We start from the raw sequence: 19,659 nt of genomic DNA on the forward strand, positions 1-19,659 counted from the left end.
ACTCTGATTTTATAACAACAAAGCACCTCACGGGGAAAGCTGGCTTCTTTCCAAGCGTGTCTGGCCCACTGCACCTTTACCTGGAACAGTCGCTCAGAGCTCTGGGGCAGAGCTGCAGGAGAGTAGGTGGGGTCCATCTCTGTGAACTCTTCAGCAAAGTTACTCACGTCTAACTCGTCCCGGATCACTGGTTTAAAGGGCGCAGGCACTTTTTTGGCAGCTAAGTCATCCCAATTTATCTTCTAGAGCACAGAAAGAAGATTGGGACAGAGCAGAAATCAAAAAAAGTCAAATTATTTGATTTATGTATGAGTACACTGTGGCTGTCTTCAGACACAACAGAAGAGGGCATCAGATCCCATTACAGATGGTTGTGAGCCACCATGTGGTTGCTGGGAATTGAACTCAGGACCTCTGGAAGAGGAGTCAGTGCTCTTAACCACTGAGCCATCTCTCCAGCCCTATTTTGTTTTTTTCAAGACATATTTTTTCTACATAGCCCTGGCTGTTCTGGAACTCACTCTGTAGACCAGGCTGGCCTCGAACTCAAGAGAGCCACACCTGCCTCTGTCTCCTGAGTTCTGAGATGAAAAGGTGTGAGGCACTACTGCCAGGCATCAAATTGTATTATGAACAATAAATATGATAAATGTTTTTCTTTTTTAAAGACAGAGTCCCACTTTGTAGCTCTGGCAGGCTGGAAGTCTCTAGGGCAGTAGTTCTTGATATTCCTAATGCTGCAACGCTTACTACAGTTCCTCATGTTGTGATGACCCCAAACCATAACATTATTTTCATTGCTACTTTATAACCGTACCTTTGCTACTGTTATGAATTATACTATAAATGTCCATGTTTTCTGATGGTCTTAGGCAACCCCTGGGAAAGGTTTAGTGGTTGAGCAGCCTACATGTTGAGAATCATTACTCCATGTAAGCTTGCTGGCTTTGAACTCCGAGATTTGTAAGTGCTGGGGTTAAAGGTGTGTGCCACCACTCCTGGCTAAGAGTTCAGTTACTAGTAAGTTTGATTAAAAATAAGAGTGCATATTTCAAACTAAGGATTAAAAATAACACTTTTTCCAAGAATAACCTAATTTTCAGTCTGTAGTAGGTGGAAGGTGCCTGCTGCTTTCTTACTGCAGGAATTTCAGTGTCCTCTAGAGGGCACCAAGACACTCTGGTTTAACCTCAGAGATAGCAGAACAAATTAGTTTTGTTCTGAGCCTTGGCAGAAAAGAATTAAGTCAAAATGAAAACCAACCAACTTTCCAACTGATGACTCCCTCAAACTATAAGATACTGCCAAACATGGCTTAAGTGTACCCTGTTGCTGTGACACCAACTCCGATTTTCTAGGATTCACTGAGCTCTCCCATTACACTGGCTTTCCTTTGGGTCACCCTGACAGATTACAAAGTAAAAGTGCCACAAGTCAAGTGTTTTTGTATACTTGAGGACTAAATGACACATCATTGTAGCTTATTCAACCCTATTCAATATTTAGAAACTGCCTCTTGTTCCCCCATACACTGAGTAACTGACATGTTCTGTATTATTCAAATTCAACTTCTATAGTTTCTTTATGCTCCTTCTTCAATTAAAATATCCTCAGTACTCACTGAACTGAATTTTAAAGATTTCTTACTAAGTCTTCCATATAAGATAATACTAATGCCATCATTCTATATACCATTAAGAAAGACGCACCATCAATAGGAGTAGTGGTGATTCCCACTTAAAGATGGATATTAACTCAGTGGTAACGTGAAACTTACACTTGATCAAATTTAGCAAAATATATTCTCTTATAAAGGAAGTAAAAAAATTAAGTGGTGATTCTTCAAGTCTTTCAGTCATGATGGGTGTTTGAGATAATTTCTCTTTTGTGTTTGTCTCAGAAAGGATCTGAGGCCCAGAAATAAGAACTAAGTATTTCTCACTGAAATATCAGTGCTGGAAGTGTGGATAGGAATTCTGCCCACTTTCTAGCGAGTGTCCACACCTCTATGAGCTTCTACTATAGGCATCTGCCTGTGTCTCACTTACTGAACAGACATCAGGGAAACGTCTAGGCCAGGTGAAGAGGCTTGACATGGTACAGATGTCTGCGGCAAACCTGACGATCTGAGCTCGATCCTCAGCTTCCCGCATGGTGGAGCAATAAACTCATTCCCATGAGTTGTCTTTTTCCTCCACATGTGTGCGTGTGTATGAGTACAAGTGCACATATGCACACGTGCACACACATGCATACACAATATTAAAAATTTTAAGAAAAATCTTTAAAAATGACAAGCTTCAAGAGTAAAGGGGTAATTTAAAGAAACACACTGTTCTTTACCAGAAGAATGTTCAATGTGTAGAAAATTGAATGCTATTATGATTCTTCCCACCTCTATAGCATTGCAAAGAAAAGATCATTCAGATCTTCGCGAGTGGATTTCTGGTCTACCCCTATCATTTAAAAGTGAAAGCAATTACATAAATTAAAATTACTATTCCAGTCTATCAAGAAGATAAGTACCTCTTATATTAAAGACATACTATAATATTCACATGCTCAGGTAACAACTGAGAAAAAATGTTGTAGGAAAGGACAATAGAACATTCTATTTAATTTTTCTACTTGTTAATTTTGAAGTTCAAATCTGAACAAGAGATAATGTATGTTTGAAAAGTAGTACTTCAAACCCAATGCACAATACTGAGTTCATTTTATTCTAAATGTTTGTCACTGAGTTACTGAACTTTAAAGTTTTACAGTAATACTTTTAAAAATGAGCAGAGAGACTAAAATAAGCATACTCTGTTCACACAGAAGTGAAGGGACCTCATTTTCAATGAGGAAACCATCTCCCAGCCCCCATGCAGAGGACAAAAATCTAATGGCCTCATATACACCACACGAGTGCTCCACCTCTGAGCTCTACCCCAGCCTTGCTTTTTTTTTTTTTTTTCTTTTTTTTCAGAGCTGGGGACTGAACCCAGGGCCTTGCGCTTGCTAGGCAAGCGCTCTACCACTGAGCTAAATCCCCAAGCCCCCAGCCTTGCTTTTTAATGCTTAACAAGCAGTAACAGCACTATGAAAGTCTATCTGAAGTAACTGTTACTTCTTTGTGTGCTATACCCTGTTCATTTATTTTAGTGATAATACAAATTTTTACAGAATAAAAACAATGTGGATGACTCTACCAGACCATTCACACCAAGGCCATGCTTGCTGATATGTGAAGTTATTTAACACTGTAACGTTTAGGATTTCAGACACGGAGGCCATGCCATTTCAGGTGCTACCATTTAGACTGGAATCACAGCAGCTCAGGCACCCCCTGCCCCCCATTATTTCTTAGCCTTTCCTTGGAGTAAAGGGAGAAAATGAAGGTGGTGGACGTGCTAGTGCTCTGTGGAATAGTGTAACTTGGCTTCTTCATAAGAAAAGCACTGCTACAGAGCAAAGAAAGCAAATGGAAACGTATGCCACAGACACTGACTGAGAACCAGGCAGGCTTGGGACATTCTTAGATTTCTTCTGCAAACAGAAGAGGCAATGGAATCGGTAATCAAGAGGGGTAAGCCAGTACAGCAGCTCATGAATTCATACAAAGGATACACATCTCCTTAGTTCATGTGCTAACCCAAAAACCTACAGAAAGTATTACCTAGAACTCACAAGCTGGGTCCAAGCTACAGGCTACATACAACCCTCGATGACCAGAGATGTGGTCCAACACACTGTAAATCTGAGCACCATGAGACTCCAGGGGGCAATTCTTTGGGCAACTCAACTGTTCTATTCTCAATCATAAACTCTGTAGCTGACAACATTCTGTCTTAGTGTCAGAGGCTGGACATCACTGTGGAGAAAACATAATGCTATCACAACCTTCTTCGTTCCAAGTGCTTTAAGGAAGGAAAGCCATTTAGGTCTAAACAAGTAAAATTCTGGTCCTTCCTAAATATTATCTGTCATAAGAATTAGGGGAGTAAGGTAGGTGAAATGGGGAAGTGACCCCAAGAGGGATTAAATATACTCATCTCCTAAATTTCACCTCAAAGAAGAGATGTTCTTTGATTTCTTCTGCATCCCGTGGGCCACATCCCAATCGCTTCTTGGGATCTTTCATCAAAAGACGCTGAAGGAGGTCTTTAGCTACTGAGCTCATTCCCTGGGGATACGGAGGCTCACTCTTTAAGATTCTCCTGTGGATAGATGAAGTTTACTGTTAAAACAACAAGAGCATGATGTTACAGCAACAGATAATTTACTAAAAGTGAGTGTAGTGAAGCATTCTGAAGTTGAACTATATATGCAAGAAGAATATTTGTGACCACAAATTGGGGAGATGTCTTAGAGGATAAAAGCACTTGTTGCCAAGCCACTTGAGCTCACTCTCTGGACCCACAAGCTGTCCTGTGATCTCCATATGGAGAGCAGGGAACATGGGTACAACTCCCTCAGCCTCAAACAAACAAACACACAAACAACAATCTGTCAAGCAACTAACTAAAGGGAGGAGCAGGAATTAAAGGCAGACCACTCCAGTATAAGTCAACCTTGGTAAGAAACTATTATTTCAAATATTTCATTTAAAAAATTTAAAAAGGGGACTTGGGCTAGATTACATCTACCACTCATGGTTCAGAGTGATCCTGACTAAAGAATTTAAACAACTCTTCAACAACATCAGGAGAATTAACTTAATAGAGAACTATAATCTCCCTCCATGTCACTTCTTCCCAGTGAGCAGTAACTTTAAAGACCCAAAAAGAACTAGGGAAGTCACCTAAGACAGGACAGCCAGTACCATGTGACCACGTGAAGTCTTGCTGTCTGCAGCTGCAGCTTGGTTTCTCAGGGGCAAAAGTATCTGTTTCTCCATGAGCAGCACAGACTAGCCAGTGTATGAGGGAGTGGGAGTCAGACAGAGAAAAATGTATTTACTACAGGAAACTTAAAAGACAACTATGTGTGAGAAATATATTCTATGATCATATTTTTAAAAATCCAACCCAAGTCTATAATTTCACCTGTGAGGAGGTAGATCAGTGATTTAATGAGAAAAATAATGAGATCAGTAAGATGAGAACCTTAACACAGTACATATGATGATAAACTTCATTATTTTGGTTTACTACAAGATCCTGTGTTGTATGTGTTAATAAGTATTATAGGACTGGGGAGACAGCTCAATGGGAAAGCTCTAGGCTAATAGATGAGTCCCTATGTTTAATATCCAGTACTGCAAAACCAATTCTAAATAAAATAAACAAACAGAAACAAAACACCAAACAGCAATAAAAATAGGTAGGGGAAAAAACTAAAACCTAAATGTATGAAAGCATTGCTTAGTAAAACCATGGACTTAGAGGCAGGATGGAGGCTAAAGTGGCTTTGCTCTGTTCTTTAATGGCCATTTGACCTTGAGGTAGTTAAAGGATTCCTTTGTTTCTCAGTTTCCTTGCCTACAAAATGGTAATAATAATAATGGTATCTTCCTAAAAGGAGTATCACAGATTAAGACTTGAAGTGAGCAATGCAGTACATGGTATAGCGCAAATGCTTAATAAGTGTGAACTACTCTTACAGTCCCTCATTCTAATGTAACCATAAAGCAGACAGAGAACTCTTATCAGCTAGCTACTGAGAATCATGAAATGGTATAGGAACTATAGTTTTTGGCAGAAAATTATAGCCACGATGTTAATATCAAAGCTAATTCTACTCCTGAAACTCTATTCTGTGAACCAAAGAGTGGTACAGAAAGACAGACAGACTCCATTGCACTCTTGCTATCCAATCGTCTGCTACTGCTCAATGACTGCAGGGTTTTCACCTCCAGCAGAGGAAGACCTCTCCTTAGAGTGGCCCAGACATATTTATGAAACTAGAAATCCGGGCTGGGGATTTAGCTCAGTGGTAGAGTGCTTACCTAGGAAGCGCAAGGCCCTGGGTTCGGTCCCCAGCTCCGAAAAAAGAAAAGAAAAAAAAAAAAAAAAAAAAGAACCGAAACTAGAAATCCTTTCTCAGAGAAAAATCATGCGATCCTTTCCTATTGCTGTACTTCTGCTGTACTTTTTGGAGGAAAGAATTCCTTGCATATTGGTGACACACTGTATTGCTCCATCAGGACAGAGAAGTGTATACCATGGCTGATGTCTTCTAAGGTTGTAATATCTGCTGGAAGTCTGTCTACTCTATACCTAGGCAGTCCTAAAACACCACACAGGGCATAAGTGCCCACCTCTGTGGCAGGTCGAGAGGAGGAGGAGCATCTGCAAACAAGAGAAGGCTCTGCTGTTATGCCCAGCCTGGATACAGGCTCAGAGGACAGTGGCCCAAGTTGGGAGCTTCTGTCGGGCATTCGTGAACCAACAAGGGTGTGCAGGAGGGCACGCCTCAGAGTCAGAGGGACTGTGAAGTAGGGAGCACAACAGGAAGAAAAACTGGGCTGGAGCCTGAAGGAATTTCTGCTGAAAAATGGTGAAAAGTGTGGAGAAAAACAGGAGACGATCCCAAGTTACAATATGGCCAAAACCAGGAGTTAACTTGAGAGTTGGTGATGTGCACCCCTCTTCAGACTGGGAGCAGGAGAGGAAGAGATTTGAAGGAGCCTCTGGAATGAGGGTGGTAAGGCACCCTTACATTTTGGTGAGGTGGAGAATGCCTGAAGCCTATTCCAGTTGCAAAGATGGGTCCTCAGCCAGTGATGAGTGGAGAGAAAAGGGTTCATTTAGCTTCTGCTTAGTGGGAACATAGCCTCAGGCTTACCTTTCTCTTACAGTGCCCTCACTGGGTAAGGGGAATGACCTAGAGGAAGGGTTCCTCTGGCTCACAGTTTCAGTCCTCACTCTCCTGCTCTGTCACTAGGGAGAGGTCTGACACCCTGATTGTGGTGGGGACCATGGGGTGGAGCAGAGATGGCTGTATCATGGGGACTGGCAAGTGGAGATAAGAGGAAGAGACTAGGACAAGATACAACTTCCCCGACTTCCTCCAACTAGGCCCCACCTCCTAATATTTCCATAATATCTCAAAACAGCACCAAGCACCAAAGGTGACCAAGCTTTCAACCCCCAAATCTGTGAGAAACATTTCCTACTGAGACCATGGCACGTGGGCTGTGTCTTCATTCAACCCTACAGTCTTCTATTACATGACAACGTGTGGCTCTCACAGTCTGGTTTCCATGTGTTCCCAGAATCACAGACTTCCTCGTAAGTTACCTGAGTTAGAAAGCTTTCAGTAAACTTCACTCTCATCTTTTGCTAATACTAAAAGGGATCTGGGTATCCATTTAACAGTACATTACGGTCATTGCAAACATGTTTACAAATAGCTGGTAATTAGAGAATGCTTATGATAAAAATTAAGAACTGTGAGATACACAATTTCTAGTCTGAATAAAATACTGTAACAATGAAAAACTCTAAAATGGTATCAAAAACATTCAGTTTGAGGAAGGCTTACAAGCCCCACTCTTTAGATGTGGAAGTATAGACAGCTGATGGCTTCTTGGACGGGAAAGTCAGTTTTCTAGTGGGCAGCCCCCACCCATGAGTTTATGAACAGCACGAACTAGATTCCAGGGGTTACTAAAAAGATAGGGAGTGGCTCTAAGAAAGGTTAAGGGGAAGAATGAGAGGGGATACGATCAAAATTCCTCATATATAGTTATCAAAGAATAGAACTATTATTTTTTTAAAAAGCAAAGCAAAATAAAATAAAATCTTGCTTCTCTTTGGGGTAGTGTTTGTCTGTTTTTGAAATGGGGTCTCATCTCACGTAGTTCATGATCACTCTAAACTAAGCTATAGCTAAGAATGACTTAGAGCTATTGTTCTTCCTATCTCCATGTCTAAGGCATTGTGATTACAGGTGTGTGTCTTATGCCTCGGGGGCGTTGTTACCGACAGAACCTCTTGTACATGTTTTAAACTACTATAAGCATTACTTTTAGAATTGGAATAAGCCTCATTTCACAGATTTGCTGAGAACACAGTGTGACAAGGGAATCTAGAACTTTCCATGGCTCTAGGGTGCCACTGTACACAGCTGTCACCATCTGCCCTGCAAGGCATTCTCCTTCCCCCTCAGGCACAGCCCACAGAGCTCCATTATGAATACCTCCCTGACAACCTGGTCCCCAAGGAACCACACCTCTTTTGTATTTTCAGGAGTGTCTTTCCACTCACACGTTTATCAACCCCCCCCATGTGATCCTTCATGTCTTTCTCCCCTATCTTCCTACACTCTACATAAGTTTACCTAGGACAAGGACAAGGTATTTATACTTTACTTTTTCCTTAGAAAAAATACTCTGCAAATACTCTGCAAATATTTCACTAATTAACTCTATTTTCCTACTGTCTGTAGGCCATAATTTGACAGTCTTTGATCAGAAATGGGCATCTACAGGTACAGGAAAAACCCCAGCAACATGAAAATAGCACTTCCAGTGAGACAGTACAAAGAACTTCCCAGTCACCATGTGCTTGATCCCAGCCCAACCTCACAGTAGCTGAGTCTTTAGGGCAAATATACAACAGCAGCTGGTGCTGACTTCTTGTCAGGGTTGCAAATTTACCCAGACACTGACGGATCCAAACAGAGACCCATCCCATGGGCGAGAACTAATCCCTGACACTATTAATGATGCTCTGCTATGCTTGTAGACAGGAGCCTAGCATAACTGTCCTCTGAGATGCTTCACCCAGCAGCTGATGGAAATGGATGCAGAGACCCTCAGCCAAACATTAGATGGAGCTCGGGGAATCCTGTGGAAGAATTGGGGGACCCAAAGAGGACAGTGTCTCCACAGGAAGACCAACAGAGTCAACTAACCTGGACCCTGGGGCAAGGGGTGGCTCTCAGAGACTGAACCACCAACCAAAGAGCAAGCATGGGCTGGACCTATGCCCCCTGCACATATGTGGCAGATGTGCTGCTTGGTCTTCATGCGGGTGCCCCAAAGACAGGAGTAGGAGCTGTCACTGTCCCTGACTCTGTTGCCTGTCTATGGGTCCCATTTTCCTAACTGGGCTTCCTTGTCTGGTCTCAATGGGAACGTATGCACCTAGTCCTGGAATGACTTGATGTGCCAAGGTGCAGTGAGACCCAGGGAGGACCTCCCCCTTTCTCAGAGGAGAAGGGAAGGGGGACAGGGGAGGAACTGTGTGAAGGGGGGAACTGGGAGGAAAAGGAGGTCTGGTATTGGAATGTAAAGTGAATAAACAAATTAAGGGGAAAAAAGAGAAAATTTACCCAGGTATAATGTGGGTGATTTCTCAGCTTAGATGCTTGCACCCAGTGACCTGGCTTCTGGGGCTATTGGGGGCACCTTCATGAGGGTACCTTTCTCTAGACATGGAATTGGCTACCAAGGAGGCAGAAGATTCCAGGCTGTCACTTCTCTTTGGGTATCATGGAGCCCTCATTTGGTCTCTACAGCTTGTATCTTGTTCAGCCAAAGCAGTTCATTCACGGGAACGCAGATTCTTAGGCAGCTTTGTCTGCTTTTGAAGGTTCTTTGCTTACCCCTCCCCCCATGCATCCAGCAGCTTCTGCCTGAGCTATAAATACATTTATGAACTTTATAACGTTCTAGCTTCCCAGGAAGCCAGCCCACCACATATATGACAATAAACCCTAGAGGTACTGTGACCACACACCCACCTTAGTCAATGTGCGTGCCTCATGTTCACACGATGCCCTTGCAGGCCACAGCCTGTCACAAGTGCTGTGTGCGACATACCCCTTCCCTTCCACCTCAGGCACGCCATACACTTCTCATGCCTCTAGTCCAATTCCTGGAATGCCTGACACTGCTTCTGGTAGTCAAGAAGAAAATCCCAGTCTCTCACAGGTAGGAGAAACAAAGATGTATGCTATGTGACTGAACTATGCTAAAAGGAGGTCACTGCCAGGTCTGGCTGTGTATCTACTCCTGAACAACAGCGACAGCAGCATCAAGACCCGGTATATTCCAGTTGTTTTAACAGCACCTCAAAGCACAACTTCTGTAACTGGGACAAAATTTTAAGAATCAAATGAATCCAAAATGATAACTGACAAATCAATCTGGAGAAAATATAAAATACACCAGAATTAATGTCTTGTGTTTCAGCTTTTCAGTCAGAAAGATATAAAGTCATAAAATTACCATATTAAAGTGATTCTTGAAAGAAAAAGTCCAAGGCAGAATAATAATCACCCAAACTAGGCATTGGTAATTTTTTCATAAAGCATAAATGGTAGGTAGAATGTCTAGGTTGGTCCCTAGAGGTCACAGTTAGTTCTGAATTGACAGCCCCTTCAGTGTGCATGGATTAAATGCCATTTAGATGGAGTAAGCGGCCATATTAGGCTAGCTACATCTTCATTAAGATGATCATTAACCACCAGCAAACAAGGAATCGAGGCCTGTAGTCTACCGATCCACAGAGAGCCGAATCTTCCAACAACCATGTGAGCTTGGATACAGGTTTTTTCCTAGGTGAGCCTTAAAGAGACTACAGCTTAGCCAAGACTCTTGACCACAGCCTTCAAGTAGACCACACACCTCAGCTATACTCTAAATTCTTGAATCACAGAAATTATAAATGTATATTGTTTAACCCACTTAGTTTTGAGGTAATTTGTTACTTGTTAATGGGTGAGAGAACACTAACAGAGACAGGCAGTAAGTATTTTAGACTTTGTAATGGACAAGGTCTCTGTAGTAACTGCAGCTCTTACAAAAAGCTGTAAAGAGACAATATACTGATAAACATGGCTATGTTTTAATAAAATTTTACTGGACACAAATTTAAATTTCACAGGATTTTCACATGGTGAATTTTTTTTATTTTTAAAGAATGTAAAAGACATTCTTAGCTCCTAACTCCCATCCTCTCCCCAGCAAAAAACAAAATGCAGAAACAAAACAAATCAGCAAAAAGAAAAAATCTTGCCTACAAACTACAGTTAGCTGACCACTATTAAACACTGCTAACTAGAGCTCTTTTTTGATACGGCTATCCCTTGGCATTAGAAGAGATTGGTTCCAAAACCCCAGGGATACAAAACTCTGAGGATGTCAAGTTCTTTACATAAAATGACAAGGACATGGTGTGTACATACAACCCTTGCACATTGTCCCACACACTCAGAACTCATGGGGACCTTCACATTGTGAGGAATTTATGTATTTTCAGTTGTTAATTCTGTACCAGCAGAGAGCTAAATGCTACTGGCATTGCCATTTCTGTGGCCAATCACTGGCCTTATATTTTGTAAATATTCATCTTTCCTTATTTGCTTAAAGGCAATCTAGAATTATATCAGAGGTTCTGATTAGTTGTAATAGAGTTGACAGGAAACAGCTAGGCAGGAAGTGGAGGGCAGAATTTCCAGGCAGAGAGAGTGGCATTGGGCGAACAATCGGCTATGGGTGATTCTGAGAGTGGGCACAGAACAAAGAGACGAGGACCACAGCAGAGCAGAGAAAGGTACTCAGCTAATCATGTGGTGTGCTGTAGGCTAGAGTGGTCGGGTTAAGTTTAGAGTAGCCGGTAGACTGCCCAAGCAAAAACTATGTCAGAGGCCTCTATGTCATCATTTACACCACTGTTGGGTCAAGAAAATCCTGCTATATAAAACATCTCTAGGTTATTTCTAATACCTGATACAATATCAGTGTGTAAATGGTTATTACATTGTATTGTTTTGGGGATAACTATTAAAAAATCTGAACTTGTTCAATACCAATGTATCAATTACAGATCTAATTACACATTTATGAGTGAAACTTGAAGTGGGCAATGCTCAAGCAATGTGAGCTAGAGACTGAGGGCCTGTGAAAGGCAAAAGGCTAACCCAGGGTCTATATTTCACTACATTCATACAGGGTCAGCACAGTGCTTTTTTTTATAGATTCAAGTTTTACATTTTGAACTTTCTGAGATGCATTTTATTCCAATATTTTGATTTACAGTTGGTACAAGGATGTAGAACCTATGGATATTGAGGGCTTAACTTTTGATAACACTTAAATCTACCTAAATAAAATTATACCTATAAAATATAATGAAACATTAATATAGCACATTTTACTCAGAGAAATGAAACATCAAATAAAAACCTCATGGCAAATGTATTATCTCTTCTCAAAGGCAGGCAGAAAAAGATGACGGACGAGCAGGGGATAAACATTTACACTGTGATCTTCAGGTGAAAAGATAATCATTTATCGTGGTTTTCCTGGCTCCATCCTGTAGGAGCAGGAGAAGGATGAGTCTCTCAATGGGGCAGTAACACCTGCTCCTAAAGGCAAAGATCTACCGACAGAGAGCTAGTGGGAAGACACACAACAAAGCAAAGCTCAGGATACGTACTGGATAAAGATAAGAAACAGGAACACAAAAAGCTATACAGCAACCATTCAAGTCTAAACTATCAAGTTAACTGTCTAAAATGATGTGAGGGATCTGCAATAACTTAGGAACAGTCAACAGAACTGAACAGGTTTGTCCTACATAAAAACTCTCTTCAACTATCTACAGTAACATTGTTACCAGTGGTTGCAGTATTATTGTTAGCAGGTAACAATCACCTGGGCCAGGTGATTACAGATTCTCAGACTCTAATTCAGGACTTGAAATAAAAACCTCAAACAGATTGTAAAGGCAGCAAGGAAATTTTATTCAAAGTCAAGCTACACAGAACAGGTTGGAACACACAAGAGTGAGACTCAAGGGCCTGATTACTGTTTGGGCTTGCTTTGATAGGGGTCAAGAGAAGTATGGCCACTAAGGGGCATGGTGCCACAGATTCTCTATTCTGGCTGATAGAGTAGTCATCTAAATAGTTCGACTGTATATGTCCTTTTCCATTAATTTTAATTAACTTTAATCAAATGCATACCCAACTATGCACAGGCATAAGTGGTAAATAGGGGAGCGTCTCTAAAAATTCACCTGAGTTTTGCTTTATTGGGCACTCACCCAAAACTAGTTTAGGATGAACTGGTCCTTGTATATATTGGGAATACATCTGAAGAGAAACTGAGTTTAACAGTCAAGTGGGGGAGAGAGGACTACGTATCTTAGCACAGGGAAGCGTCTCAGTCTGTTAAGTGCATTATTAGAAGAGGGATGTGTGCATAACCTAAACCACATAATACCCCAGGTTACTAAACTATTCCCTATGCTTGCCTGCTTCAACGTCTAGAAAGAATAAGTAGAAGTCTTCCATACTCTTGAGAGCACAGGTCAGAAGTAACAAGAAAGATAACTTTGGTCCGTTTTTCTGGGGTGTGTGTGTGTGGCAGGGACTAGATACAATCAAACCAACTTACTATGGGATGCAGCATCCATGAAACCCTGACCTAGCAGTCCTTTCATGGACAAGTCAGGGATTGCACCCACACCCAGGGACAGAGTCTAACTGGAAGAAGAAGGTTGGACTCTTAGGTTTTCTTATCACTTGAGGTTTTTACATCTTTTGAAACTTTATATACTAATATTTTTATTCAACATTTTAGGCTATCTGTCAATAACAACATCAAGCAAATAACATGGATAATACATTATTTTGAAGCATCTCAAATAAAAAGTGTAGGATGAATTGGTTCCTAGTAGGCTAAGCTCTTGAAGATCACAAAAATTTAGTGACAGAGGCAAGGTATGATGGCGTTTACTTTAATCCCAGCACTTGATAGGCAGAGGCAGGTGGATCTCTGAGAACTGGAGGCAAGCCTGGTCTACATAGTAAACTACAAGCTAGCCCAGGCTACATAGTGAGACCCTGTCTTAAAACAAAAGTCAAGGAATATAAGAATTCAGTGAAAAAAAAAAAGGGGGGACCTTTACCAATTAAAGCATTAAGAGACAACAATATACTTATCTCAATGATACAATTCAATGATTACCCTAAAAGGAAAAAAAAAACAGAGTAGGACAAGCCAAGTCATCCAAACAACCAAACGATCAAGTTTTCACCAAGTTTTAAACACAATTGATTAGCCTGACAAAGGAAAGCATTTTGATTCTTGAAAATCCATGTGTTCTAATTTAAAGATTTCAGACAGACTTTAATTCAGGACCTTTCACTTGCTAAAACCAAAATGCCAAATGAAGTGTGAGTGCCACTTAAAGAGCCTCTGGTATCACAAGGAATATACTTTTCTCTACCGGCAGGCAGAGTGGGTGGAAGCCACGAGCCAAATTCTCACGGTGATGGCCAAGAGTTCCTATAATTTTGAGGCATTTTTTCCCATTTTCCATTTATTAATGTTTTTTAGATGGGGAATGTCACCATTCTGCCTAGGCTGTCTTCAAATCTGTAACCCTTGTGACTCAGCTTCACAAACATCTGGATTGTAGACGTGAATCACCACACTCCACCTGAAGAACTTTCAAACTGACTAAAGCTTCATTTAAACATTACAATTTAAAAAACAGTATTTAGAATTTTTAACAGGTATAATTTTAGCTGATTTTAAAAATGTTCCTGCTAGGTATTAAGTAAGCTGAAATCCTGGAGTTACTTGCTTCTGAGTCTGTCCTGGAAATGATACATCTTATACTTTACTTTATTGATGAACACTGTATGAACAATACATTCACACATAGTGTACCTGGATGAGGTCTGCCTTGTGTATGTAAGTGTAATCCTGGCACCACACACGATAGTGAAGAAACACATCCCTCCCAATGTTTCTCATGCTCCTCTGAAGTTTCTTCCTTCTCTTCTCCTTGCCAGTCTCACACTAACCACCATTCTGTTTCCTTTGTTGACATTCCCCAGGACTGGAATCATACAGTAATTGCTCCATATTGTCTGGCTTCTTTCATTATAATTATTTTGAGATTTATCCAACCTTTTGTATGTATTAATACAGTGCACACTTTTACCACTAAGTAGCTCTTTTGCACAGACACAGCATATTTGTTTAACCGCTGCTGACAGATACTTGTCCACTTTGGGATCACTTGCTGTACAGGATTTATAAGCATGCTTGCTCTCCCTCATAAATACTGAGTGCTAGAACAGATGTCATGGATTAGATAAGTTTTTGCTTTTTAAAGAAACCGGCTCTTTTCTAACACGGTCCTACTTACACTGTACTATATGTTCCCCTGCTTACACTCCCTTGCACTCCCTACATATTCTTGTTTTTTTATTTTTTGGTTTTAATTTTGGTTTCTCAAGACAGGGTATTCTCTGAATCCCTGGCTGTCCTAGAACTCACTCTGTAGACCAGGCTGGGCTTGACCTCAGAGATCCACCTGCCTCTGCCGCCCAAGGGACGGGATTTAAGGTGTGTGCTACCATGCCCAGCTTCCTTCATATTCTTACTAGCATCTGACATGGCCACTGCCTTTACTCACAGCCAACCAAGCAAATATACGGCAGCATTTCCTGTGGTTGCAATCCGTTTTCCCCTAAAGACCAATGATATCACTCATCTTCCCACGTGTGTGTTTGCTATTCATTGATGATCTTTGCTGGAGTATCTGTTCGATGTTTTTTTCCTATTGTATAATGGGATTGGTTGTTTCGTTAAGTTTTTGTATATTTCTTGTATAAGACCTTTATCAGATATACAATTTAAAATTTTTATGGTGACTTGTGATTTTCATTTTCTTAATACTTTAAAGGACAGAGATCTGTACCCTCAAACAGTCTAGTTTATAAGTTATTTCTTTTATTGACTGTTGTACTTAAATTTTTAGCTGACTCAAGGCCACAGGGGATTTTAGAAAATTAATTTCGAGGAGGGGAATGTAAGTGCCAGGACACGCAGGTGAGAGAGAACCGTATGGTGCTCTCTTCCACCTTTATGTGGGTTTGAGGATTGAGCTTAGGTCGCTAGGCTAAGCCATCTCCCAGTCCTAAGGTTTTAAAAAATGTTTTATAGGTATAACATTTACATTTAGGCCTACTGTTTCTTTTGAGTACTTTTTTTTATATAGTACTAAGCATTTACTGAAGTTCATGTCTTTCCCACTGGAACAGCCAGTGCTTCTAGCATCATTTATTGAAAATCCCCTCCCAAGTGACAGGTAACTGACGCTTTATCAAAAGTCTGCTGCCTGTGCACATGGTGTTATTTCTGGGCTCTCTATTCTGTTTAGTTTATCCTCTGTTCTTATCCTTCCTCCCATTCCCCTTCTCTTCTCATTTTACTTTTCAGAGCCGGTGTCACCAGATCGCTATGTTGGCCAGGCAGGCCAGCCTTGAACTTCTAGCAGTCCTCTTGTTCATACCTTCCATGGACTGGGACTGCAGGCACACAAATCGTTTCCAGTATTCATCTGTTCGTCCTGATACCAGAACCGAACTGCATAATCGTTACAGCTTAGGATAAGTCTTAAAATCAACTCCATCCTTCTTCAAAGACAATCTGGCTAGTGTAGGTCCTCTTCATCTCTGCTTAAATTTTACATCAGATTGCCAATTTAGGTCAGATTGTTTCTACTAAAATAAATACACAAACAACTGCAATTATACTGAATCTATAGATCAATCTGAAGAAAAGCAACTATGATATAAATAACTATAAAATAATAAACATTTTATTGTGTGTATTTTCCACCTAACAATACTGCAAATCTCTGGACTCCAGAGGCACTCCAGTCAGCAAACTAGCTGTCTCCCTAGACCCATCAGTTCCATTTCTTCAATGTCTCATGGGTGTGCCCTTCCCTGTGTGGCATCCTGGAAGCTCTTAAGGTAGTCATTTGGGACAATCTTAGGGCATACCTTGTTTATTCTCTGTATCTTTGAAACCTCTGCCCTCCATTGTCAGATGTCCAATGTCCTCACAACTGCTGTTTCACATATTTTTTTCCATTGTTAAAACTGTTTCAGGCAAGAAGGCAAACTGATCCCTGTTACTTCATGTTCATCGAAGTGGACTCAACCTTTACTTCTGTCAAAACTGTTCTCAATGTTAGAAAACTCAAGTAAAACAGAACAAAAGCATAACACTGCAACTGTGATACTTGCTAGGAATGAACAGAAGGAGTAATGCTCTGGAAACCTACAGGAGATTATTTTTATGGCATTTAAGTCTTACCTAGATATCTCAGCCTGGGAATTTTTTTCTCCATCAACAGTGAAAGGAGATGCTCCAGTTAGTAGCTCATACATTAGAACACCTAAACTCCACCAGTCAACTGCCTGTAAAACAATAACAATTCCATTTTGTAGAATTAGTAACTAAAATATATATTACCAAAAAAACCCAAAGTACAGGTATATACTTAAAATATTTGGGGGTTGGGGATTTAGCTCAGCGGTAGAGCACTTGCCTAGCGAGCGCAAGGCCCTGGGTTCGGTCCCCAGCTCCGAAAAAAAAAAAAAAAAGAAAGAAAGAAAATATTTTACAAAAAACAGTTTCATAGCTTTCTGTGAAGGAGTACTAAGTTACTGCACATAAGAGATATTCAGAGGATAGATGTCTACATATTCCCAGAACAGCAAGTACTTTAACAATTTTATAAATCAGTCAGTTTTATCATTGTTAATGTAAACCAATTTAACTTAACGATGCTTTTTCAAAAGTTTGGATAAGTGGAACACTGGACTTAGGATCAGGGTGGGGTTCAGGGTGGGTATCAACCACATTTTGTAAAGTATTCATGCCCAAATAACCAGATGGAGTTCCTTCAAAGGGAAAAATGTAAGACTCTCACACAAGGCTGTTATTTATTTATTTATTTATTTATTTAGGTTCTTTTTTTCGGAGCTGGGGACCGAACCCAGGGCCTTGCGCTTCCTAGGCAAGCGCTCTACCACTGAGCTAAATCCCCAACCCCAAGGCTGTTATTTTTAAACACCACCCTACAAGTCACTCTCTTACAGAACATATCTAAGTATCCACACCTATGGAGAGATTTAAAATAACAGAAAATAAAATGTACTCTAAGCTGGAAAACCATTTACAAATTATCTGAACAATAAATACTGAAGAGAATTTTTTTTTTTGGCTGTTATAACATGGATCTTAACCTTGCAGAAATTCTAGGTATAATACAAAGTTTCCTTCCTTGAAAACTGATTCTACTAAGCTCTTAACTGCTAAGCATCTATCCAGCCCCAGTTCCATTAAGCTTTAGTAGGTAATTCTCAAAATTGTTATAAATTCATATTAAACTGCACGGTAGCTTTAAATTATACCATGAAGCAAATGAACCAGCATTCCACTCCAGATTCCTAGAGGCAGTCCCAGTGCCAGTGGAGTCACTGGGCACGAGGCCATGCTGCTTGGCTGTACACACCTGAGATAGATGTGTTTGATAGACACAGGGCTGGTCTAAAACCAAGGCCAAGCATCCCCACAGACAATGAGACTGTGTATGTGGTGTGTCAGAGGGGATAAGGAGAGAGGAATAATACGACAAGCCAGCCAGACTCAGTGGGGGAATGCTATTAATACATCAAAACTGATAGGAAAGTGTTAGCCTTTAATACAGGATGGGAAAATGACCTAGATTTTATAATAACTTAGAGCTGACCATTTCTTTATTATCTTCATGGGCACATACACAGGGAAGGATATGGCCATGGGGGGGGGGGGAATCGAGTTCTTTGAGGGTTAGGAAAACAAACTGTATTTTGAGTGGAGAATTTTCCTTTCAAGGTTGTGAAAAAAATGCTATTTCTGCTAGGGAGTAGTCAACAAAGGTATCAATGTCTTTGTGACGCTAAAGGCAAACTGGGAATAAAGTGAGTGGTTTTCTTGTTCAATGGCCTCTCAACATCTCAATAGAAGGACTTACTAACCAAAGGTGGCAAAGACAACCACCATCTTTTTCTGTATTTTTCCTGAAGAATTTAGCCATGACAATAAAGCTCTATCCAGAATCTACCGCAATGATGCAGAGAGGAGCCACATACATACTGAGGTATTCATTCAGGCACACGTCTATATTAGACTTGGTTCAAACAAACCTCATGCACCAGAAAAAAATTTTAATGGAGTCACAATTGGTGCTTTGTTTAAGCTCTTCTAATAGAAATAAATTTTATTTATTTATTTATTTATCTATTTATTTATTTATTCATTTATTTATAATTGTTTGAAGAATAACTTCAAGGTCCCAACTTTAGTAAGAATGTCACTCTACAACACAGAAGACTGCATTAATGGAACCTTAAAGGGAAAGTTTAAATGTCTTAAATTTTGTGTTTTCTCAATACAAAATGTTAAAACTCATAGTGCATTCAAGCACACAGAACAGAGAGACAAATGAGAAATGTGGGTCTTAGTAAGAGTCTGAACAGAAGTTACTTCCGAGGAGTCACTCTTCCTGCACAGTTTCTGGAGATACACAGAGGATCAAGGGTAGTACCTACCTTGTCATGTCCGGAATCGCCCCCTCTGACAATATCTGGCGCCATGTACTCAATAGTCCCACAGAAAGAATACGCTCTTTCGGCCTTGAACAAACAAACGAAAAGGCACGTGACTTCAAGCTAGCATGACAAACCGTGTAAATCAGCGGTGCAAGTACAGCAACAGCAGCAGTGATACCATCTGCCCCACTGAACTCTGTCCCTGGACAGACCCCTGCCTCCTCAGGAGGGCGGGGTAAGCATCTTGCCCGAATCACTGGGGGTTGGCGTCCATCAACCCTCCCCCACCAACCCGCTTACTAACGCCTCTTTGTT

General features: G+C 40.7%; 1 protein-coding gene across 6 annotated transcripts in view; it reads right to left on the bottom strand.

Moving 5' to 3' along the window:
• Positions 1 to 19,659, bottom strand: part of Rps6ka5 (ribosomal protein S6 kinase A5) — a 171,194-nt gene that overhangs the window by 21,583 nt on the left and 129,952 nt on the right. For 5 of the 6 annotated variants that reach the window (NM_001395592.1, XM_087553426.1, XM_087553427.1 and 2 more), the window contains 4 exon segments: positions 81 to 242; positions 4,052 to 4,202; positions 17,063 to 17,166; positions 19,345 to 19,428. In NM_001395592.1, coding sequence (NP_001382521.1) covers positions 81 to 242; positions 4,052 to 4,202; positions 17,063 to 17,166; positions 19,345 to 19,428 — 501 coding nt within the window. 6 annotated transcript variants of the gene reach the window in all.

The sequence above is a fragment of the Rattus norvegicus genome, chromosome 6, assembly GCF_021556685.1.
Source record: "Rattus norvegicus strain SHRSP/BbbUtx chromosome 6, alternate assembly SHRSP_T2T, whole genome shotgun sequence".
NCBI classification, from domain to species: Eukaryota; Metazoa; Chordata; class Mammalia; order Rodentia; family Muridae; genus Rattus; species Rattus norvegicus.